Source organism: Bombina bombina, chromosome 1, assembly GCF_027579735.1.
Source record: "Bombina bombina isolate aBomBom1 chromosome 1, aBomBom1.pri, whole genome shotgun sequence".
Lineage (NCBI taxonomy): Eukaryota > Metazoa > Chordata > Amphibia > Anura > Bombinatoridae > Bombina > Bombina bombina.
The window spans coordinates 1,444,947,617-1,444,972,906 of record NC_069499.1 but is presented as its reverse complement, the minus strand read 5'-3'; the positions used below and the strand labels follow the sequence as shown (position 1 = coordinate 1,444,972,906).

Here is a 25,290-nt window from a genome sequence, read left to right as displayed (position 1 = left end):
TTTATTTTTTTCGTATTTTAATTGTTATGTTATTTTTATTTATTTTTTCTTAGTGCTAGGATTTTTTAATTTTGTAACTTAGATTTTTTTATTTTTCATTTATATTAGTTTTTAAAATAGTAATGATAGTTTTTTGTATAGTTTAAGCTTAAGATTTTTATTTCACTAGTATTTTTTTATTTATTTTATTGTAGTTATAATATAAGTTTAATTTAAAGTTAAGGGGTGTTAGGTTTAGGGCTTAACAGTTTAATTTAGTGTGTTGCGATGTAGGGGGTGGCGGTTTAGGGGTTAATAGGTATAGTGTAGTATTAGCGATGAGGGATGGCAGCAGCTTAGGGGTTGATAGTTTTATTATAGTTGTTGCTATGTGGGGGTCGGTGGTTTAGGGGTTAATAGGTTTATTTAGTTTTGCCAATGTGGGGGGTCGGCGGTTTAGGGGTTAATAGGTTTATTTAGTGTTGGTGATGTGGGGGGCGGCAGTTTAGGGGTTAAAACTTTATGTTAGTGTGCCGATGTGGGTGGGGAGGTGGATTAGGGGTTAATAGGTTTAATATAGTATTTGCAATGCGGGGGGATGGCGGTTTAGGGGTTAATAGGTAGTTTATGGGTGTTAGTGTACTTTGTAACATTTTTGTTATGAGTTTTGTGAAAAAAAATTGTTTTGCAAAATCCATAACTGCTGGTCTTTGATCACGGAATGGATCGTGGTGATATAAGCTATAACTCTAGCGTAATAGCCCGACCAAACAACTTGTAATGCGGGTGACCTGAAAATTCCACACTCAGACTAAAATGCTAGTGGTATAGCCATCCCGCAGCAACTTGTAATACAGGAGACCTGCCATTCCTCTCAAAAAGGCCAATTTTTCAGCAGTATAGCCGTACCGCAAAACTTGTACTTTGGCCCTTTGACATTTAAATTTTATTCAAATTAATGTGTGAGATTCGAAATTTCAACATCCGATTCTGAACTACTATAAACAATTAAAATCAAAAGCAAAATTTAAATCAAAAAGCTACATTTGAATCGAAAGCAACATTCAAAAATGTAATGTTATTTTTGATTTTTGATGTGGCTATCAATCACAAATTTTGCTTACCTAAAATTTTAAAGACATGTTCTTATCAATATATGATTGTATAAAATTAATATACATAGGAATATTTATTCTAACATTTCAATTTTATTTTATATGACACATAGAGGAGTCTATCTAATAATATATTAGTCCCACTCAATCTATAAACAGCCTCAAGCACAATGGCAGCTCTTCCCTAAATCTTCCAAACTCTACAAATAAACTAGATAAGCATCTATCTGCTATTACAGGTTTGTAAAAACCCAGCGTTAGCAGGCAATATGGCAGCATTGAGCTCCATACCGCACACAAATACCAGCGCTGCTTTGAGCCAGTTCACGATTTTCCCCTAGACATCAATGGGGAGAGCCAGCTAAAAAAAAAGCCTAACATCTGCAATAATGGAGCGTAAAGCTCCGCAATACAGCCCCATTGATTCCTATGAGGAAAATAAATGTATGTTTACACCTAACACCCTAATATAAACCCCAAGTCTAAACACCCCTAATATGCCGCCCCTGACATTGCCGCCACCTACCTAAACTTATTAACCCCTAATCTGCTGCCCCGACATTGCCGACACCTACATTAAACTTATTAACCCCTAATCAGCCTCCCCCGACATCGGCGCCACCTACCTACACTTCTTAACCCCTAATCTGCCACCCCGACATCGCCGTCACCTACCTACACTTGTTAACCCCCAATCTGCCGCCCCCAATGTCGCCGCCACCTACATAAATTTATTAACCCCTAATCTGCCACCCCCAACGTCGCCGCTGCCACTATACTAAAGTTATTAACCCCTAAACCTCTGGCATCCCACATCATTAACACTAAATAAATATATTAACCCCTAAACCTAAGTCTAACCCTAACACCCCTAACTTTAATATAATTAAAATAAATCTAAATAGCAATTACTGTCATTAACTAAATAATTCATTTTTCAAACTAAATATTTATCTATAAAATAAACCTTAATCTACCTATAATATAACTAATAGTTACATTGTAGCTAGCTTAGGTTTTATTTTTATTTCACTGCTAAGTTTGTATGTATTTTAGCTAGGTAGACTAGTTAGTAAATCGTTATTAAAATAAAACCTAACCTAAGTTACACTAAAATTAAATAAATTACATTAATTAAAGACAATTAACTAGATTAGAAAAAAAATAAACACTAAATTACACAAAATAAAAAAGAAATGATCAAATATTTAAACTAATTACACATAATCTAATAGCCCTATCAAAATAAAAAAGCCCCCCCCAAATAAAAAAAACCCTAGCCTAATCTAAACTGCCAATAGCCCTTAAAAGGACCTTTTGCGGGGCATTGCTCCAAAGAAATCAGCTCTTTTACCTGTAAAAAAACAAAAAACGACCAACAGTAAAACCCACCACCCACACAACCAAACCCCCCAAATAAAAACCTATCCAAAAAACCTAAGCTCCCCATTGCCCTGTGAAGGGCATTTGGATGGGCATTTAGCTCTTTTTCTGTGCCCATACCCTAATCTAAAATAAAATCCACATGATAAACCCTTAATAAAACCTAACACTAACCCCCAAAGATCCACTTACAGTTTTTTTTTCTCATCAAGCCAGGAGAAGTCTTCATCCAAGCAGGCAGAAGTCCTCAACGAAGCCGGGAGAAGTCTTCATCCAAGCAGAAAGAAGTCATCCTCCAGGCGGGCAGAAGTCTTCATCCAGACGGCATCTTATATCTTCATCCTTCCAACGCGGAGCGGCTCCATCTTCAAGACATCCGGCGCGGAGCATCCTCTTCTTTCGAATCCTCTTGAAGAATGAAGTTTCCTTTAAATGATGTCATCCAAGATGGCGTCCATTGAATTCTGATTGGCTGATGGAATTCTATCAGCCAATTGGAATTAAAGGGTAAAAAACCTATTGGCTGATGCAATTAGCCAATAGGATTGCACTTCAATCCTATTGGCTGACCCAATCAATAGAATGCAAGCTTAATCCTATTGGCTGATTGGATCAGCAAATAGGATTAAAGCTCAATCCTATTGGCTGATTGCATCATCCAATAGGATTTTTTAGCCTTCAATTCCGATTGGCTAATAGAATTCTAATCTTGGATGATGTCATTTAAAGGATCCTTCATTCTTCAAGAGGATTCAAAATAAGAGGATGCTCCACGCCAGATGTCTTGAAGATGGAGCCATCCGTGTCGGAAGAATGAAGATAGAAAATGCCGTCTGGAGGAAGACTTCTGCCCGCCTGGAGGATGACTTCTTGTCACTTGGATGAAGACTTCTCTCGGCTGGATGAGGATGGATGTCCGGTTTTAAAAAACTGTAAGTGGATATTTGGGGGTTAGTGTTAGGTTTTATTAAGGGTTTATTGGGTGGGTTTTATTTTTAGATTAGGGGTTTGGGCAACGAAAAAGAGCTAAATGCCCTTTTAAGGGCAATGCCCATCCAAATGCCCTTTTCAGGGCAATGGGGAGCTTACATTTTTTAGATATTATTTTATTTGGGGGTTTGGTTGTGTGGGTGGTGGGTTTTACTGTTAGGGGTCCTTTGTATTTTTTTTTACAGGTAAAAGAGCTGATTTATTTGGGGCAATGCCCCACAAAAACATAATTTATGTAAGAACTTACCTGATACATTCATTTGTTTCATATTGGCAAGAGTCCATGAGCTAGTGACGTATGGGATATACAATCCTACCAGGAGGGGCAAAGTTTCCCAAACCTCAAAATGCCTATAAATACACCCCTCACCACACCCACAATTCAGTTTAATGAATAGCCAAGAAGTGGAGTGATAAAGAAAGGAGTAAAAAGCATCAACACAGGAATTTGGAAATAATTGTGCTTTATACAAAAAAAAACATAACCACCATATAAAGGGTGGGCCTCATGGACTCTTTATCAGGTAAGTTCTTACATAAATTATGTTTTCTTTCATGTAATTGGCAAGAGTCCATGAGCTAGTGACATATGGGATAGCAATACCCAAGATTTGGAACTCCACGCAAGAGTCACTAGAGAGGGAGGGATAGAAATAAAAACAGCCATTTTCCGCTGAAAAAAAATAATCCACAATGAAAAATATAATTTATTCTCATAAATTAAAGGAAAAAACTTAAATCAAAAGCAGAAGAATCAAACTGAAACAGCTGCCTGAAGAACTTTTCTACCAAAATCTGCTTCCGAAGAAGCAAATACATGAAAATGTATCCAAAAAACCTAAGCTCCCCATTGCCCTGTGAAGGGCATTTGGATGGGCATTTAGCTCTTTTTCTGTGCCCATACCCTAATCTAAAATAAAATCCACATGATAAACCCTTAATAAAACCTAACACTAACCCCCGAATATCCACTTACAGTTTTTTTTTCTCATCAAGCCAGGAGAAGTCTTCATCCAAGCAGGCAGAAGTCCTCAACGAAGCCGGGAGAAGTCTTCATCCAAGCGGAAAGAAGTCATCCTCCAGGTGGGCAGAAGTCTTCATCCAGACGGCATCTTATATCTTCATCCTTCCAACGCGGAGCGGCTCCATCTTCAAGACATCCGGCGCGGAGCATCCTCTTCTTTCGAATCCTCTTGAAGAATGAAGTTTCCTTTAAATGATGTCATCCAAGATGGCGTCCATTGAATTCTGATTGGCTGATGGAATTCTATCAGCCAATTGGAATTAAAGGGTAAAAAACCTATTGGCTGATGCAATTAGCCAATAGGATTGCACTTCAATCCTATTGGCTGACCCAATCAATAGAATGCAAGCTTAATCCTATTGGCTGATTGGATCAGCAAATAGGATTAAAGCTCAATCCTATTGGCTGATTGCATCATCCAATAGGATTTTTTAGCCTTCAATTCCGATTGGCTGATAGAATTCTAATCTTGGATGATGTCATTTAAAGGATCCTTCATTCTTCAAGAGGATTCAAAATAAGAGGATGCTCCACGCCAGATGTCTTGAAGATGGAGCCATCCATGTCGGAAGAATGAAGATAGAAGATGCCGTCTGGAGGAAGACTTCTGCCCGCCTGGAGGATGACTTCTTGTCACTTGGATGAAGACTTCTCTCGGCTGGATGAGGATGGATGTCCGGTTTTAAAAAACTGTAAGTGGATATTTGGGGGTTAGTGTTAGGTTTTATTAAGGGTTTATTGGGTGGGTTTTATTTTTAGATTAGGGGTTTGGGCAACGAAAAAGAGCTAAATGCCCTTTTAAGGGCAATGCCCATCCAAATGCCCTTTTCAGGGCAATGGGGAGCTTACATTTTTTAGATATTATTTTATTTGGGGCTTTGGTTGTGTGGGTGGTGGGTTTTACTGTTGGGGGTCCTTTGTATTTTTTTTTACAGGTAAAAGAGCTGATTTATTTGGGGCAATGCCCCACAAAAACATAATTTATGTAAGAACTTACCTGATACATTCATTTGTTTCATATTGGCAAGAGTCCATGAGCTAGTGACGTATGGGATATACAATCCTACCAGGAGGGGCAAAGTTTCCCAAACCTCAAAATGCCTATAAATACACCCCTCACCACACCCACAATTCAGTTTAACGAATAGCCAAGAAGTGGAGTGATAAAGAAAGGAGTAAAAAGCATGAACACAGGAATTTGGAAATAATTGTGCTTTATACAAAAAAAAAACATAACCACCATATAAAGGGTGGGCCTCATGGACTCTTTATCAGGTAAGTTCTTACATAAATTATTTTTTCTTTCATGTAATTGGCAAGAGTCCATGAGCTAGTGACATATGGGATAGCAATACCCAAGATTTGGAACTCCACGCAAGAGTCACTAGAGAGGGAGGGATAGAAATAAAAACAGCCATTTTCCGCTGAAAAAAAATAATCCACAACGAAAAATATCATTTATTCTCATAAATTAAAGGAAAAAACTTAAATCAAAAGCAGAAGAATCAAACTGAAACAGCTGCCTGAAGAACTTTTCTACCAAAATCTGCTTCCGAAGAAGCAAATACATGAAAATGGTAGGATTTTGTAAATGTATGCAAATAAGACCAAGTAGCAGCTTTGCAAATCTGATCAACTGAATCTTCATTCTTAAATGCCCAGGAAGTGGAGACTGATCTAGTAGAATGAGCTGTAATTCTCTGAGGCAGGGCTTGACCCAACTCCAAATAGGCTTGATGAATCAAAAGTTTTAACCACGAAGCCAAGGAAATGGCAGAAGCCTTCTGACCTTTCCTGGAACCAGAAAAGATAACAAATAGACTAGAAGTCTTCCTGAAATCTTTAGTAGCTTCAACATAATATTTCAGAGCTCTCAACACATCCAAATAATGTAAAGATCTCTCCAAAGAATTCTTAGAATTAGGACACAAAGAAGGAACAACAATTTCTCTATTAATGTTGTTAGAATTCACAGCCTTAGGTAAAAATGTAAATGAAGTCCGCAAAACTGCCTTATTCTGATGAAAAATCAGAAATGGAGATTCACTCTTCTAGCAGAAGAGATGGCCAAAAGAAACAATACTTTCCAAGAAAGTATTTTAATGTCCAATGAATGCATAGGCTCAAATGAAGGAGCCTGTAAAGCCTTCAAAACCAAATTAAGACTCCAAGGAGGAGCGATTGATTTAATGACAGGTTTGATACGAACCAAAGCCTGCACAAAACAATGAATATCAGGAAGTTTAGCAATCTTTCTGTGAAATAAAACAGAAAGAGCAGAGATTTGTCCTCTCAAGAAACTTGCAGAGAAACTTTATCCAAACCATCCTGAAGAAACTGTCAAATTCTAGGAATTCTAAAAGAATGCCAAGAGAATTTATGAGAAGAACACCATGAAATGTAAGTCTTCCAAACTCGATAATACATCTTTCTAGAAACAGATTTAGGATCGATAATACATCTTTCTAGAAACAGATTTAGGAGTCTGCAACATAATATTAATCACGGAGTCAGGCCGAAAGTAAAATGCCGAAAGTACATAGTAAAGGCCTAGAGGGGCCGAAACGCGTAGACTGGTAAGCCTATTTTCTATTGGAGCTTTTACTTATGAACTTGCTACACATTGTTTGTATTTCTTTTCTCCACAGGTATTTTTTACATTTTTTAGTTTTTTTCACGTTTGTTTCCCATACCTTGTGAATCACCCCTTCATAGCAGAAGAAACAGGGATTAAAGGTTTCTACACTTTTTTAACTAGGATTGGAGTACTCCACTAGTACTCTTTTTTCAGTACTCTCTTTTTTCAGCACATTTTTTTCATAAATCATTTTTTTATTTCATATTTTGTTTCATTTTTTGGATACATTTGATTTGGAGTGTTTTTGGGACACAATTTCTGACTTATTTCAAATACACTAAGGATTGGGACTGATTTTGCTCACATTTTTTCACGGGATTTTTTTCATTTTGGATATTAATCTTCAATCTCAGATTACCTTTAAAAAGGATTTTTAGGACACTTTATCTTTCTGGACACAAGTTGTTATTTTTATTTTTATTTTCTAACGTCAAACCTGTTGTAGAATCAGCTCTAAACAGTATTGATTGTTTTTATCCATGTACACTACCTACTGTACTATGTTCATTTAGACATATCATTTCTTATTATTCCATTGTATTTTCATGGATCCATGAATAAGAAGTCACAATCTGTTATATTGATTTTACCATTATTGTTTTTATCCTAACATATTGTTTTACTATTTGTTATTTTAATCATTTGCTATATTAAAATCGAAGTTGACTTTTTTTTTTTTAATAACTTTATTTGTGGTTAGAATCCAATACATACATGGCAAAAAGCACAAACTAATTCAACTTAATGACATGACTGTGGTAAAATCCATTTCACAAGTACAGATATCCATTGTCTGGTTGCATAATCAATGAACAATCTAAGTTCACCATGTAGAGGTACGGAGTCACATTTTCTAGTGTATATCATAACAGTACAACGCATAAAACAAAAACAAACATAAGTACAAACAAAACGAAAATAACACTTAATACATAATAGGTATTACATATTACATAAAAACTTACCTGGAGCCCTCCGGCCTAGCTCGACCACCCCGGACACGAACCAAGGAGAAAGAAGAGTGAAGGGAATGGCAACGAAGACTGACACCATGAAGGAAGGCTTTAGAAGGGACAGATTTATGTATGACTAGGGTGCGATTGTCGACTATTCTTGGGGAGTTGGGAAGGACCAGTTACCTTTAAGGTTCTCGTTTAAGATAAAGAGGCTATTTCTGAATGGGTATATGACTTTTTCCCTAACTGCCCCAGGTAGGTGTAGAAGATAAGCTTCCCACTTGGAAATAAAATGTTTGATACGCTTTTCTGGATCCCCCTTCACGTCTGCCTGTTCAATTAACATCTGCGTGTGTATACTTCTAAGAAGCCTCGGGAGAGAGGGGGATTTTTTCCCGGCCCAACTAGCCAAAATAATTTGTTTTGCCAAAACTATGACTATAGATACTAAGTTATCAAAAAGAGGTGGGTTGTCATTTGAGATTAGAAAAACTATACGCTGGGCTGAGAGTGCTATCCGAGTCTTTGTAACTTTAGTGAGCCAGTACGAGATTTTAAGCCAGAAGCTCTTCAGCTTGGGGCAGTCCCACAGCAAATGCAGCCAGTCTGGTGAGATAGAACTGCACTTGGGGCAGGTATCTCTAGCTCCAGGGATCCATCTAGAACGGAGATGCGGGGTTATGTAGGCTTGTTGTATAAATTTTAGATGTGATTCCCTTATTTGGCAGAGATAGTGACTGTCTGTATCTTTTTTAGACTTGCGCAGATAAGCTCTTCATTGACTGACAAGTCGATGAAGCTCTCCCATTTCAATGTGAGCCTGTGCACAGTAGAGACCTCAAAGTGTCTAAGGATGGAGTTGTAGATGTGTGTAATATTGTATGATCCCTGTTTTGCCAGCGCACAGAGATTGTCAATGTTGGTGGGTTCTCTGGGAAGACGCCCCTCCGCCCTTAATTTAGTGATATAATGCCTGCACTGAAAGTATGCAAAGCCATGGGAATTCGGGAGGTTAAACCGATCTCTTAGATCATGAAAGGGGATAAGTTCCAATGTCAGGGGGTTAAGGAGCTGTTTAATCATGGAGAGCTTTTGGGCGGGCCATATTTGAAATGCCTTTGTAGTATAACCAGGTAGGAAATTTAGGTTGCCCTGAATTGGCAGATACTTACTAACTGATTTATCTATCCCCCATAGCCTGCACAACTTGGCCCAGGCCCTAAGTGGGTCCCTATATAATATATGTTGCTGTATTTGTGACGGTAATGAAGTGAGGTTTGCGTGAGGTAAGAAGGCCAGGCTCATTGGTTTAATAAAATTATCTTCTAAGGTGGGGACAGTAAAACGGTTGTTACCAACCAGCCAGTCTAATATGAGTTTAGTGAGGGTGGACCAATTGTACAATGAAATATTTGGAAGACGAAGCCCTCCTCCAGTCAGGGGCATAGCCAGGTAATCTTTCCCAATCCTATGCTTCTTACCTCTCCATATAAACTGGCCCAGAGCAGACTGTAGTGACTTAGTGTCTTGTTGAGTAAGGAGGAGAGGTAGCATCTGCAGGGGGTATAAAAGTTTGGGTAACGCAACCATTTTAAAGAGATGAATTCATCCCGTAAGAGACAGGGGTAAGTTTTGCCATCCCGAGAGCAGAAGTTTTATGTTGCGTATAGTATTTGTCAGATTTAGGTGATATAGTTTATTGGGGTTCACATGTACGTGAATGCCCAGATACTTAAAGGATCCGTCTGTTATTTTAAGTGTGGTGTTCGTCAGAATGGTGTGTTGTCTGTTTTGTAACCAAGTCACCTCCGATTTATTAAGGTTAACCTTGTAAACTGTAAAGGTACCAAAGGTTTCAATTACTTCCAAGAGGGGGTTCAAGTTAGTAGCAGGGTTGCCTATAAATAGTAGCATATCTGCATACAGCGATAAATGTTGCTTGTGTTCTAGGATGTCTAAGCCATCGCATTTTTGTCGGATGTAGCATGCAAGGGGTTCTATGGCTAAATCGAATAACAGCGGGGAGAGGGGGCATCCCTGTCTCGTACCCCTTTGCAGGACAAATGAGGGGGAAAGCTCTCCGTTAACTATCAGAGCTGCTTTAGGGGTTGTATATAACCATTGTAGAAAAGACGTGAAATTGCCCGAGAGGCCAAATTTTTGTAATGATGTATGTAGGTGGTCCCATTCTATCCTATCGAACGCCTTCTCTGCGTCGAGGGCAAGGAGACAGGCGTCCTGCAGGTCAGCAGGGTTAGAGGAGTGGGAATCATACCAATAATGGGAAGTGATTGCCAATGTTTTCCTGATGTTAATCACCGATGATCTCCCTTTAATAAACCCGGTCTGATCTGTGTGCTGTAAAGGAGGTTATAATCCCTCTCATAACTGGCTTAGAGGCATGCCAAAACAGATTTGGGTTGTTTTTGTGTTGATCATTATCTGACGCGTAGTGTGTCCATGCGGTTTTAAGATGCTGACGGAAAGTTATGTCATGGTATAGATAGGCTCGGAATCTCCAAGATTTATTTGGAGGTTTGATGGGTGTGGGTTGGAGTATGAAATGAATTGGGGCAGGGTCTGAAATAGTGATGTGTTCTATGGTGGGATGCTGAATTTGAGGTGTTATCATAGAGGAGGTCAGGAAATAATCTATTCTCGAAAGGGTACTGTGCGTCTTAGACAGACAAGTATACTCTCTCTCCAATGGATTCAGTACCACCCATACATCTACAAGACCCAGTGTGGTTTTTAAATTGTTTATCAGAGATATCTCTCTTTTGTATCTAGTGTGCGAGTATTTTGAGGAGCTAGCTGAAGTTGGGTCTCTGAATCTGTCCAGGGTAAGGGCCTGGGCCAAGTTGAAATCTCCCCCCAAGATCACAGGGGCAGTATAAGTGGCTAGTTTGGCTAGCAGAGACGACCAAAAAGGGGGGGGCAAAATTCATTGGGACCATAGACATTACATAAAGTGTATTCAAGGTTTCCCACTTTTAGGATTGCTAGAATAAATCTGCCTTCTCTATCTATCTCCACTTTTGAAAAAGACACTGGGAGGCCCTTTCTTACCAAGACAGCTACCCCTCTCTTTCTACTCTCGGTAGGGGAGTAAAGAATCTGGCCCACCCATCGGACCTTCATTTTTTCATGTTCCTCAGAAGTTAATTTGGTTTCCTGGAGCAGCGCTATGTCAGTATGTAGTTTTTTAAGCTGTTGTAAAATCATACTCCTTTTTGCCGGGGACGTGATGCCCCCAACATTCCAGGAGGTTATCCTCAGATTTGCAGCCATACTATGTCAGGATTGATATGAGAGCGGGTAGGAATGGGGAATAAGTTGTGTGGTGCGTATCTATTCACTAGAACATCAAGACTGACATAAATTAGGCCATGAGCCCTGCGACTAGGATCAAAAACGTGTGTGTGGGGTGTAAGTGAGGGCCTAAAGAGGTTAGGCTCGAAGGGTTGACTCACCAGCAGATATAAGGCAGGCAGCTCTCTCCATGAGTTCGTGGCCGCGGGGGGCGATACTCCAGGCGCTCCAGAAGTAAACTGAGGACAGATCAGGAAAAAAAACATAGTTAAGGACAAGCAACCCAGTGTTTTCTTCAACAAGGCACTCTTGTAAATTAACAGCCCAACATTTTCAATACATAGCAGTAGCATTTGCAATGGAACTTTGGAGGTATTATGCATAACATCATCCGGAGTACACCAGGTGATGTGTGAAAAAGAATTCAGGGACAGGGGCCATGCTGTGGGCGGGCGAAATGAGCCTTTATTTTCCACCGCTAGGGGAGGAGACTCAGAGTAATATAGGAGAATTAGGTGGGGTGATATGCGGCTCCTCAGAGCCCAGTAAGGGAGCAGTGCAATCATTGGTCTTGGTGCGGGAGAGTGAGCCACACATATAGTGCAAGTATGTAATATATCGTATGGTATCAGAATGCAAAAGGCACTAAAGAGGTAAGGAAAGCTTTGTTTATAATTTTGGGGGGCGTATGAGAGAGTCAGGGACCTCCTCCCAGTCTCAAACAGGAATGCAAGAAATGTGAAACACACAACCTGGAAAAAATAACACCCCTCCCCTGCAAGGCAAACCCAACAGTTACAATTCAAACATTGTAGTCCAAACAGAACAGCCAACACTGGGGTTAGCCAAACTTGTAAACAAAGTTCAGCATACATTATAAAACAATATCTAAGCTATAAGGAGCAGCTGTGAAACTTATTAGTGATCGAGGAGGTATCAGTCATTTTCTCGCCGACGTTCCGTAGATAGGTAAGCTTGCGCTGCAGCAGGTGTATGAAAGATTTTCGGGCCTGAGGGTGTCTGGAGCCTCAATTTGGCAGGAAACAATAAGGCGACCTGTCGCCCCTGCTCATGAAGCTTGGAGCATAGGGGAGCAAATTCTTTGCGTTTTCGAGTGACTTCCATTGAAAAGTCCTGGAACAAAAGGAGCTTGTGGCTTTCATACTTGAGTTCCTTATGTGACCTGAAAGCCCTTAACAAGGCCAGCTTATCCTGGTAATTCAGGCACTTAAAAATGACCTGCCTAGGCCTGTCCTTAGGATTTTCCAGATGTCTGTCGGGGCCTATTCGGTGTGCCCTTTCGATGTCCAGTGGGAGGTAGTCCTGGGGCATTCCAAGAAGCTTTGGGAGAGTAGATGCAGTAAATTCTAGTAGATCCTTATCTTTCACAATCTCAGGTACTCCCACTATTCGCAGGTTATTCCGCCGACTGCGGTTCTCCAAATCCTCTACTTTATCTAGGAGATATTGATTTTGCTTAGTTAGGTTTTTTAAGGAGTTCTCTGAATCTTGCTGCCTATCTTCTACTCCTGAGATTCGTTGCTCTGCATCTGTAAGACGTGTGGAAAACATTCTCACCTCACTAGTCAGGGTATCCACCCCCGCTTGCAAGGAGTCCTTTTTCGGTAAAAAAAAGGTTTTGAGTTCCTGTAATAAGGAGCTATGGTCTTGAGAGCCTGTGCCCCCCTCCAACTGAGAAGAGTTTGCTACTTGGTTCTCTGCCGCTTGTCGGAGCTTCTTCTCCTGAGCTTTTGACCTTTGACTCATGGCGTCTTTTTTAGGCGGTGAGAGCCTCTGGAAATAATCGTTGACTTTCATATAGCAAGGTTACAGTACTTTCTCTCTTTTTTTTGTTTTGACAGGATAAGATTCTGTGATTGTGGCAACACAGGTAGGATAGCAGGGGGTTCACCCTATAGGTAGGGGAGAGTGCAGGGATACTTCAAAATGTAGGAGTAATTATAGGGTGAAGAACAGGGGTTTAGCTGGCAGTGGTGTTATCATGCAGTTTGGAGTCAGTATAGATATAGAAAACAATAAGCAATGCACTCCCTTTGTTAAATCACTGTATAATAACAAAGTGCAATCAGCTTCTATGCAGCTTGAGGGTGTAGGTATCTGTCCATAAAGTAGTATGTTCAGTATGTGTTTTTTTTTTGTTTTTGTATTTGGTGGGGGAAACAGGGTGAGGCTGGTATCTGAAAGTAGCTCAAGTTAGTGGTGTAAGCAGCCTACCCGGTCTCCCCTAGACCACAGCTATTCAGACCTTATCTCCTTATTTTCTGTAAGAAGTGGTGCTCCAATATTTGCCTGTCTCTTCCTTCCAACCCTGTATGTGAATGAACTTGATAAAGCAGGGGATAGAAGGTGTGTGACGCAGATGAAGTGCCTGGCATGCAGGCCTCTTACCGATCCTCAGCAGCAAGTTTCCTGAAGCTTGCCGTAATGTGGAGGGACTCCTGTCCTGCCGGGGTATATGTTGCCCTCTCAGGAGGTCTAACAGGGGTACTGAGGGTTTTGTTCGGGCCCTGACAAGGCCGCTGCTCTTAAGGAGGAGGGAGGGAGGGCCTAACCAATATGGCGCCCATCTGTATTCACGCGCGATAGTGGGCAACAATTTGAAAGTGCTTCCGGGGCCAGGGCGATCTTCAGCCCTGCACCGATGTAAAGCCAGTTGGGGTACTGCAAGGGACCAACAAGGCAGCACTGTGGGAAAGGCGGCCGGCAGCGAGGAATATAGATTTTTAAGAGAGCCAGATGCGGAGCTCTTCTCCTCTGTTGCCAGCCACTAGTTCCACCCACCGGAAGTCCCCGAAGTTGACTTTTACCGTGACCTCATTACACCTAGCCTCCGTCAGTTGGCGCCTGGTTATCCCATTCACTTGGAGCGATTGATTTAATGACAGGCTTGATACGAACCAAAGCCTGCACAAAACAATGAATATCAGGAAGTTTAGCAATCTTTCTGTGAAATAAAACAGAAAGAGCAGAGATTTGTCCTCTCAAGAAACTTGCAGAGAAACCTTTATCCAAACCATCCTGAAGAAACTGTCAAATTCTAGGAATTCTAAAAGAATGCCAAGAGAATTTATGAGAAGAACACCATGAAATGTAAGTCTTCCAAACTCGATACTACAATTTTCTAGAAACAGATTTAGGAGCCTGCAACATAATATTAATCACGGAGTCAGAAAAACCTCTATGACTAAGCACTAAGGGGGGTAGTTATCAAGCCGTCTACTTTTCTGGCTTCGCCGGCCCAATACGTCCGCCTAAGCTCACCTACCTTCGCTGCCGCGGACCTTGAATACGTTCGCCTAAGTTATCAAATAAAGCTGTCAAAAAGCCGCAGAGCGATGAGCAGCGGACTGTGAGAGTTATCACTCATCCGATCTGGCTGCTCTTCAGCTTTTTCCCAGCTTTATTGCTAGCCTGTCACTAAGCACCCACACTAAACTGCACTGTTCTACCCCCTATACCGGCGCCCCCGGAGCCCCCCGCAACTAAATAAAGTTACTAACCCCTAAACCGCCACTCCTAGACCCTGCCGCAACTCTTATAAATGTATTAACCCCTAAACCGCCGCTCCCGGAGCCCACCGCCACCTACAATATACCTAGTAACCCCTATCCTGCCCCCCCTATACCGTCGCCCTCTATAATAAAATTATTAACCCCTATCCTGCTGATCCCGCACCTCGCCGCAACTAAATAAATAGTTTAACCCCTAAACCGCCGCTCCCTGAACCCGCCGCAACCTATATTAAACCTATTAACCCCTATCCTGCCCCCCCTACACCGTCGCCACCTATAATAAATTTATTAACCCCTATCCTGCCCCCCACTACGACGCCGCCACTGTAATAAATTTATTAACCCCTAAACTGATGTCTAACACTAACCCTAACGCCCCCCTAACTTAAATATTAATTAAATAAATCTAAATAATATTTATATTATGAACTAAATTAATCCTATTTAAAACTAAATACTTACCTTTAAAATAAACCCTAATATAGCTACAATATAAATAATAATTATATTGTAGCTATCTTAGGATTTATTTTTATTTTACAGGCAACTTTCAATTTATTTTAACTAGGTACAATAGTTATTAAATAGTTATTAACTATTTAATACCTACCTATCTAAAATAAAGAGAAATTAACCTGTAAAATAACAACTAACCTAAGTTACAATTACACCTAACACTACACTATCATTAAATAAATTATTCCTATTTAAAACTAAATACTTACCTGTAAAATAAACCCTAAGATAGCTACAATATAAATAATAATTATATTGTAGCTATCTTAGGATTTATATTTATTTTACAGGTAACTTTGTATTTATTTTAGCTAGTTAGAATAGTTATTAAATAGTTATTAACTATTTAATAACTACCTAGCTAAAAGAAATACAAAATTACCTGTAAAATAAATCCTAACCTAAGTTACAATTAAACCTAACACTACACTATCATTAAATTAATTAAATAAACTACCTACAAATAACTACAATTAAATACAATTACATAAACTAACTAAAGTACAAAAAATAAAAAAAGCTAAGTTACAGAAAATAAAAAAATAAGTTACAAACATTTTACAAATATTACAACAATTTTAAGCTACTTACACCTAATCTAAGCCCCCTAATAAAATAACAAACCCCCCCAAAATAAAAAAATGCCCTACCCTATTCTAAATTAAATAAAGTTCAAAGCTCTTTTACCTTACCAGCCCTTAAAAGGGCCATTTGTGGGGGCATGCCCCCAAAAGTTCAGCTCTTTTGCCTGTAAATGAAAAATACAACCCCCCCCAACATTAAAACCCACCACCCACATACCCCTAATCTAACCCAAACCCCCCTTACAAAAACCTAACACTAATCCCCTGAAGATCATCCTACCTTTAGTCGTCTTCACTCAGCCGAGCAGCGATGGAACCCAAGTGGACATCCGGACCGGCAGAAGTGATCATCCAAGGGGCACTGAAGAAATCTTCCATCCGATGAAGTCATCATCCAGGCGGCGCTGAAGAAGTCTTCGATCCGGGCGATGTCATCTTCCAAGCCGGGTCTTGAATCTTCCTTCCGCCGCCGCGGAACATCCTTCTTCACCGACGGACTACGACGAATGAAGGCTCCTTTAAGGGACGTCATCCAAGATGGCGTCCCCTCAATTCCGATTGGCTGATAGGATTCTATCAGCCAATCGGAATTAAGGAAGGAAAAATCTGATTGGCTGATGGAATCAGCCAATCAGATTCAAGTTCAATCCGATTGGCTGATCCAATCAGCCAATCAGATTGAGCTCGCATTCTATTGGCTGATCGGAACAGCCAATAGAATGCGAGCTCAATCTGATTGGCTGATTCCATCAGCCAATCAGATTTTTCCTACCTTAATTCCGATTGGCTGATAGAATCCTATCAGCCAATCGGAATTGAGGGGACGCCATCTTGGATGACGTCCCTTAAAGGAGCCTTCATTCGTCGTAGTCCGTCGGTGAAGAAGGAGGTTCCGCATCGGCGGAAGGAAGAGTCAAGACCCGGCTTGGAAGATGACATCGCCCGGATCGAAGACTTCTTCAGCGCCGCCTGGATGATGACTTCATCGGATGGAAGATTTCTTCAGCGCCCCTTCGCCCCTTGGATGATCACTTCTGCCGGTCCGGATGTCCACTTGGGTTCCATCGCTGCTCGGCTGAGTGAAGACGACTCAAGGTAGGATGATCTTCAGGGGATTAGTGTTAGGTTTTTGTAAGGGGGGTTTGGGTTAAATTAGGGGTATGTGGGTGGTGAGTTTTAATGTTGGGGGGGTTGTATTTTTCATTTACAGGCAAAAGAGCTGAACTTTTGGGGGCATGCCCCCACAAATGGCCCTTTTAAGGGCTGGTAAGGTAAAAGAGCTTTGAACTTTATTTAATTTAGAATAGGGTAGGGCATTTTTTTATTTTGGGGGGGTTTGTTATTTTATTAGGGGGCTTAGATTAGGTGTAAGTAGCTTAAAATTGTTGTAATATTTGTAAAATGTTTGTAACTTATTTTTTTATTTTCTGTAACTTAGCTTTTTTTATTTTTTGTACTTTAGTTAGTTTATGTAATTGTATGTAATTGTAGTTATTTGTAGGTAGTTTATTTAATTAATTTAATGATAGTGTAGTATTAGGTTTAATTGTAACTTAGGTTAGGATTTATTTTACAGGTAATTTTGTATTTCTTTTAGCTAGGTAGTTATTAAATAGTTAATAACTATTTAATAACTATTCTAACTAGCTAAAATAAATACAAAGTTACCTGTAAAATAAATATAAATCTTAAGATAGGTACAATGTAATTATTAATTATATTGCAGCTATCTTAGGGTTTATTTTATAGGTAAGTATTTAGTTTTAAATAGGAATAATATATTAAAGTATAGTGTAGTGTTAGGTGTAATTGTAACTTAGGTTAGTTTTTATTTAACAGGTAAATTTCTCTTTATTTTAGCTAGGTAAGCTATTAAATAGTTAATAACTATTTAATAGCTATTGGACCTAGTTAAAATAAATTGAAAGTTGCCTGTAAAATAAAAATAAATCCTAAGATAGCTACAATATAATTATTATTTATATTGTAGCTATATTAGGGTTTATTTTACAGGTAAGCATTTAGTTTTAAATAGGATTAATTTAGTTAATAATAGAAATATTATTTAGATTTATTTAATTAATATTTAAGTAAAGGGGGCATTAGGGTTAGTGTTAGACTTAGGTTTAGGGGTTAATAACATTATTATAGAGGGCGGCGGTATAGGGGGGCAGGATAGGGGTTAATAGGTATAATGTAGGTGGCGGTGGGCTCCGGGAGCGGCGGTTTAGGGGTTAATACATTTATTATAGTTGCGGTGGGCTCCGGGAGCGGCGGTTTAGGGGTTAATACATTTATTATAGTTGCGGTGGGCTCCGGGAGTGGCGGTTTAGGGGTTAATACATTTATTATAGTTGAGATGGGCTCCGGGAGCAGCGGTTTAGGGGTTAATACATTTATTATAGTTGCGTGGGCTCCGGGAGCGGCGGTTCAGGGGTTAATATATTTATTATAGTTGCGGTGGGCTCTGGGAGGCGGCGGTTTAGGGGTTAATATGTATAGAGTAGCTTGCGGTGGGCTCCGGGAGCGGCGGTTTAGGGGGTAATAACTTTATTTAGTTGCGGCATTGTAGGGGGGACAGATTAGTGGTGTTTAGACTCGGGGTACATGTTAGGGTGTTAGGTGTAGACAGCTCCCATAGGAATCAATGGGATGTCTGTCAGCAGCGAACTTGTACTTTCGCTATGGTCAGACTCCCATTGATTCCTATGGGATCCGCCGCCTCCAGGCTGGCGCTTTGAAAACCAGGTACGCTGGGCCGTAAAAGTGCCGAGCGTACCTGCTAGTTTTTTGATAACTAGCAAAAGTAGTGAGATTGTGCCGAACATCTGGAGTGACGTAAGAATCGATCTGTGTCGGACTGAGTCCGGCGAATCGAAGTTTACGTCACAAAATTCTACTTTTGCCGGTCTCGAGCCTTTGATAACTAAGGCGAATCAGCCTAGCCACAAATACGCTGCGGAATTCCAGCGTATTTGAGGTTAACGGCTTGATAACTAGGCCCCTAAGTGTTCAATTTCCATACTTTCAAATTTAATGATTTAAGATTCTGATGGAAAAACGGACCTTGATATAGAAGGTCTGGCCTTAATGGAAGTGGCCAAGGTTGGCAACTAGACATCCAAACAAGATCCGCATACCAAAACCTGTGAGGCCATGCTGGAGCCACCAGCAGCACAAATGATTGCTCCATGATAATTTTGGAGATCACTCTTTGAAGAAGAACTAGAGGCAGGAAAATATAAGCAGTTTGATAACACCAAGGAAGTGTCAACGCATCCACTGCTTCCGCCTGAGGATCCCTGGACCTGGACAGGTACCTGGGAAGTTCCTTGTTTAGATGAGATGCCAACAGATCTATTTCTTGAAGCCCCCACATCTGAACAACTTGAGAAAACACATCCGGGTGGAGAGACCACTCTCCCGGATGTAAAGTCTGATGACTGAGGTAATCCACTTCCCAATTGTCTATACCTGGGATATGAACCACAGAAATTAGACAGGAGCTGGATTCCTCCAAAACAAGTATCCAAGATACTTCTTTCATAGCTTGAGGACTGTGAGTCCCACCCTGATGATCGACATATGCCACAGTTGTGATATTGTCTGTCTGAAAACAAATGAATGGTTCTCTCTTCAACAGAGGCCAAAACTTAGGAGCCCTGAGAATCGCATGGAGTTCCAACATATTTATTGGTAATCTCGCCTCTTGAGATTTCCAAACCCCTTGTGCTTTCAGAGATCCCCAAACAGCTCCCCATCCTGAAAGACTCGCATCTGTTGTGATTACAGTCCGGGGTGGATGATCAAAAGAGGCCCCTAGAATTATACGATGGTGATCTAACCGCCAAGTCAGAGAAAGTTGAACATTGGGATTTAAGGATATTAATTGTGATATCCTTGCATAATCCTTGCACCATTGGTGCAGCATACAAAGCTGGAGAGGTCTCATATGAAAATGAGCAAAGGGGATCACATCCGATGCTGCAGTCATGAGACCTAAAACTTCCATGCACATAGCTACTGAAGGGAATGACTGAGACTGAAGGTTACGACAGGCTGCAACCAATTTCAAACATATCTTGTCTGTTAGAGACAAAGTCATGGACACTGAATCTATCTAGAAACCTAAAAAGGTTACCCTTGTCTGAGGAATCAAATAACTTTTTGGTAAATTGATCTTTCAACCATGTCTTTGAAGAAACACTAGTTGATTCATGTGAGATTCTGCAGAAAGTAAAGACTGAGCAAGTACCAAGATATCATCCAAATAATGAAACACCGCAATACCCCGCTCTCTGATTACAGAGAGTAGGGCACCGAGAACCTTTGAAAAGATTCTTGGAGCTGTCGCTAGGCCAAAAGGAAGAGCAACAAATTGGTAATGCTTGTCTAGAAAAGAGAATCTCAGGAACTGATAGTGAGCTGGATGAATCGGAATATGAAGATATGCATCCTGTAAGTCTATTGTGGACATATAATGCCCTTGCTGAACAAAAGGCAGAATAGTCCTTATAGTCACCATTTTGAAAGTTGGTACTCTTACATATCGATTCAAAATGTTTAGATCCAAAACTGGTCTGAATGAATATTCTTTCTTTGGGACAATGAATAGATTTGAATAAAACCCCAGACCCTGTTCCTGAAACGGAACTGACATGATTACCCCTGATGACAACAGGTCTGAAACACACTTCAGAAAAGCCTGAGCCTTTACTGGGTTTGCTGGAATGCATGAGAGAAAAAAATGTTCTCATAGGCGGTCTTACTCTGAATCCTATTATGTACCCCTGAGAGACAATACTCTGAATCCATTGATTTTGGGCTGAATTGATCCAAACATCTTTGAAAAATCTTAATCTGCCCCCTACCAGCTGTGCTGAAATGAGGACCGCACCTTCATGCGGACTTGGGGGCTGGCTTTGATCTTTTAAATGGCTTGGATGTATTCTAATTTGAAGAAGGCTTCTAATTGGAAACAGATTCCTTATGGGAAGGATTAGGTTTCTGTTCCTTATTTTGTCGAAAGGAACGAAAACAGTTAGAAGCTTTAGATATACCCTTAGGTATTTGATCCTGATGCAAAAAACTCCCTTCCCCCCAGTGACAGTTGAACTGAGAACCAAATAACTTATTACCTTGGAAAGTAGGAGATAGCAATCTGGACTTAGAAGTCATATCAGCATTCCAAGATTTAACCCACAAAGCTCTTCTAGCTAAATTAGCTAAAGACATAGATTTAACATAAATTTTGATAATATCAAAAATGGCATCACAAATAAAATTATTAGCATGTTGAATTAAGTTAAGAATGCTAGACAAATCATGATCCGAGACTTTTTGTGCTAAAGTTTCCAACCAAAAAGTTGAAGCAGCAGCAACATCAGCCAAAGAAATTGCAGGCCTTAGAAAATGACCTGAATATAAATAAGCTTTCTTTAGATAAAATTCAAGTTTCCTATCTAAAGGATCTTTAAAAGAAGTACTATCTTCCATAGGAATAGTAGTACATTTAGCAAGAGTAGAGATAGCCCCATCAACGTTGGGGATCTTTTCCCATAACTCTAAAGAAACTGCTGACAAAGGATACTATTTTTTAAACCTTGAAGAAGGAATAAAAGAAGTACCAGGCCTATTCCATTCCTTATAAATCATATAAGAAATAGCATCAGGAACTGGAAAAACCTCTGGCATAACCACAGGAGGTTTCTAAACAGAATTAAAACATTTATTAGTTTTAATGTCAAGAGGACTAGTTTCCTCCATATCCAATGTAATCAACACTTCTTTTAACAAATAAACGAATATACTCCATTTTAAATAAATAAGAAGATTTGTCAGTGTCAATATCTGAGGCAGGATCCTCTGAATCAGGATAATGCCTGTCATTCGAAATTTCATCAACTTTATGAGAAGTTTTAAAAACCATTTACGTTTATTAGAAGGCGGAATGGCAGACAAAGCCTTCTGAATAGAATCAGAAATAAATTATTTTAAATTTACGGTATATCTTGTACATTAGATGTTGAGGGAACAGCAACAGGTAATGCACTACTACTGATCGATACATTCTCTGCATGTAAAAGTTTATCATGACAACTATTACAAACCACAGCTGGAGATATAACCTCCACAAGTTTACAACAAATGCACTTTGCTGCCTGTTATCAGGCAGCAAAGGTTCCAACAGTGATTTCTGAGACAGGATCAGATTGAGACATCTTGCAAATGTAAGAGAAAAAAACAACATATAAAGCAAAATTATCAATTTCCTTATATGGCAGTTTCAGGAATGGGAAAAAATGCAAACAGAATAGCCCTCTAACATAGAAAATAGTCAAGAGGCATATAGGAATTGGGTCTTAAATAATGAAATATTTGGCGCCAAGTATGATGCACGACACAAACTGAATAATATTTTTTGGTGGAAAAAACGTCCGGAAATGACACACTTGCGTCACCGAGGTCGCAACCTGAAATTGCGTCAACAAACGTAACTTTGCGCAAAAAAAATCTCGTGCCAAGAATGACACAATAAACTCTAGCATTTTGCGCCCTCGCGAGCCTAATTCTGCCCGCAAACTTAAAAGACAGTTAATTGAAAAAAAACTATAACCCAGGTAAGAAATATATTTTTCCTTAAAAAGCATTTCCCAGATATGAAACTGACAGTGCAAAAGGAAATATACTGAAAACCTTAATCATGGCAAATATAAGTACAATACATATATTTAGAACTTTATAAAATACATAAAGTGCCAAACCATAGCTGAGAGTGTCTTAAGTAATGAAAACATACTTACCAAAAGACACCCATCCACATATAGCAGATAGCCAAACCAGTACTGAAACGGTTATCAGTAGAGGTAATGGAATATGAGAGTATATCGTCGATCTGAAAAGGGAGGTAGGAGATGAATTTCTATGACCAATAACAGAGAACCTATTAAATAGATCTCCTGTGAGGAAAACCATTGCATTCAATAGGTGATATTCCCTTCACATCCCTCTGACATTCACTGTACTCTGAGAGGAATCGGGCTTCAAAATGCTAAGAAGCGCATATCAACGTAGAAATCTTAGCACAAACTTACTTCTTCACCTCCATAGGAGGCAAAGTTTGTAAAACTGAATTGTGGTTGTGGTGAGGGGTGTATTTATAGGCATTTTGAGGTTTGGGAAACTTTGCCCCTCCTGGTAGGATTGTATATCCCATACGTCACTAGCTCATGGACTCTTGCCAATTACATGAAAGGCCCTTTTAAGGTCTATTGGCAGTTTAGTTTAGGCTAGGTTTTTTTGTTTTTTTTTGGGGGGGGGGGCTTTTTTATTTTGATAGGGCTATTAGATTAGTTTAAATATTTAATAATTTCTTTTTTTTTATTTGTGTAATTTAGTGTTTATTTTTTTGTAATTTGGTTAATTGTATTTAATTAATGTAATTTATTTAATTTTAGTGTAATGTTAGGTGTTAGTGTAACTTAGGTTAGGTTTTATTTTACAGGTATTATTTAGGTTTTATTTTTACAGGAATTTTTATTTATTTTAACTAGGTAGCTAGTAAATAGTTAATAACTATTTACTAACCATTCTACCTAGTTAAAATAAATACAAACTTAGCTGTGAAATAAAAATAAAACATAAGCTAGCTACAATGTAACTATTAGTTATATTGTAGCTATCTTAGGGTTTATTTTACAGGTAAGTATTTAGGTAATAATAGTAGGTTTTATTTAGATTTATTTTAATTATATTAAAGTTAGGGGTGTAAGGGTTAGGGTTAGACTTACGGTTAGGGGTTAATATATTTATTTAGTGTTAGTGATGTGGGAGGCCAGAGGTTTAGGGGTAAATAACTTTAGTATATTGGCGGCGATAATGGGGGCAGTAGATTAGGGGTTAATAAAATTAGTGTTTATTAGTGTTTACGATGAGGGAGTGCTGCGGTTTAGGGGTTAATATGTTTATTATAGTGGCGGCGATGTCCGGAGCAACAGATTAGGGGTTAATAATTTTATTTTAATGTTTGCGATGCGGGAGGGCCTCGATTTACGGGTTAATAGGTAGTTTTTGGGTGTTAGTGTACTTTGTAACACTTTAGTTATGAGTTTTATGTTACAGCTTTGTAGCGTAAAACCCATAACTACTGACTTTCAGTTTACAGTATGGATCTTGTAGTTATGGGCTGTACCGCTCACTTTTTAGCTGGACAGGCAAACTCATAATACCGGCGCGGTGGAAGTGCCATTGAAAAAGGACTTTTTAAAAAGTGCGGTAGTTACGTTGCGTGACGGCCAAAAAAGTGTGCGGTACAGCTGTACCTACAAGACTCGTAATAGCAGCGGTAGTGAAAAAGAGCCATAACGCTGCTCTTTCACTCATAACGCAAAACTCGTAATCTAGCCGATTTTTTGCTGTTTTTTGGTATACGCACCTGTCATATTTGTTATTTCACCTTCTGAACAAGGGATACAATTAAAGCAGCAGAAAAGTGTTACATTGGGGATGATTTTCCTGGTTCCAACAGGGCAGCTCTCACTGCATACAGAACGAGGAGTCTAAAAGATAAAAATTAACCTAAGATCAGGAGATGTTTATAGAATAATTGTAAATTGTTTGAAAGAGATATCTAATATTATGCTTTATTGTAATCCAGTGTTTCTCAGCTGCGGACCTCAAGTACCCTCAACTGGAAAGGTTTTCATTATAGCTGAACCAGTGCATAGGTGAATTAATCAGCATATCAGTAACACCATGGTTGCTAACCTGCTCTCACCTGTCAGATGATTATTTCACCTTTGCACTGGTTCAGCTATAGTGAAAACCTGGCCTGTTGGGGGTACTTGAGGACCGCGGTTGAGAAACAATGCTGTAATCCATCAAAATTCTGATATTATACTCATAGTTCTCAATGTACTAAGCTGCGGATACTTACTGAAAGTTGCAAAGCAGCAGTCATTTTGGGCTTATGACCAATATTTTTCCATGATCTCTAAAGTTGCAGATATAAATTACTCCAAACTCATTAGTTTGGAGTGATTGACAGGCCCTGCTCTCAAGTGATTGGTAGCAACAGAGCAGGGGTGACGCTGCACAAACAATCACTGTCTGTTCACTGTGAAGATGGGAGGACAAGTTCCCAAGTTAGTACATTGGGCCCATATTCTCATACTAATCTCTATATTTGAACGGTACTTCAAGAAAACCTACTGAAATATATGAAAAACTATAACACAGACATTCTTAAGGCTTTTCTAAGG

General features: G+C 39.5%; 1 protein-coding gene across 1 annotated transcript in view; it reads right to left on the bottom strand.

Annotated features, from left to right (window-relative positions):
- LOC128666127 (vomeronasal type-2 receptor 26-like) overlaps window positions 1–24,989 on the bottom strand; it is a 29,170-nt gene extending 4,181 nt beyond the window's left edge. Inside the window, exons 1-2 of the mRNA XM_053720546.1 lie at window positions 24,966–24,989; window positions 24,465–24,588 (exon numbers count right to left, since the gene is read on the bottom strand). Coding sequence (XP_053576521.1) covers window positions 24,465–24,588; window positions 24,966–24,989 — 148 coding nt within the window. The remainder of the gene's footprint in view (window positions 1–24,464; window positions 24,589–24,965) is intronic.
- Window positions 24,990–25,290: the final 301 nt, after the last annotated feature.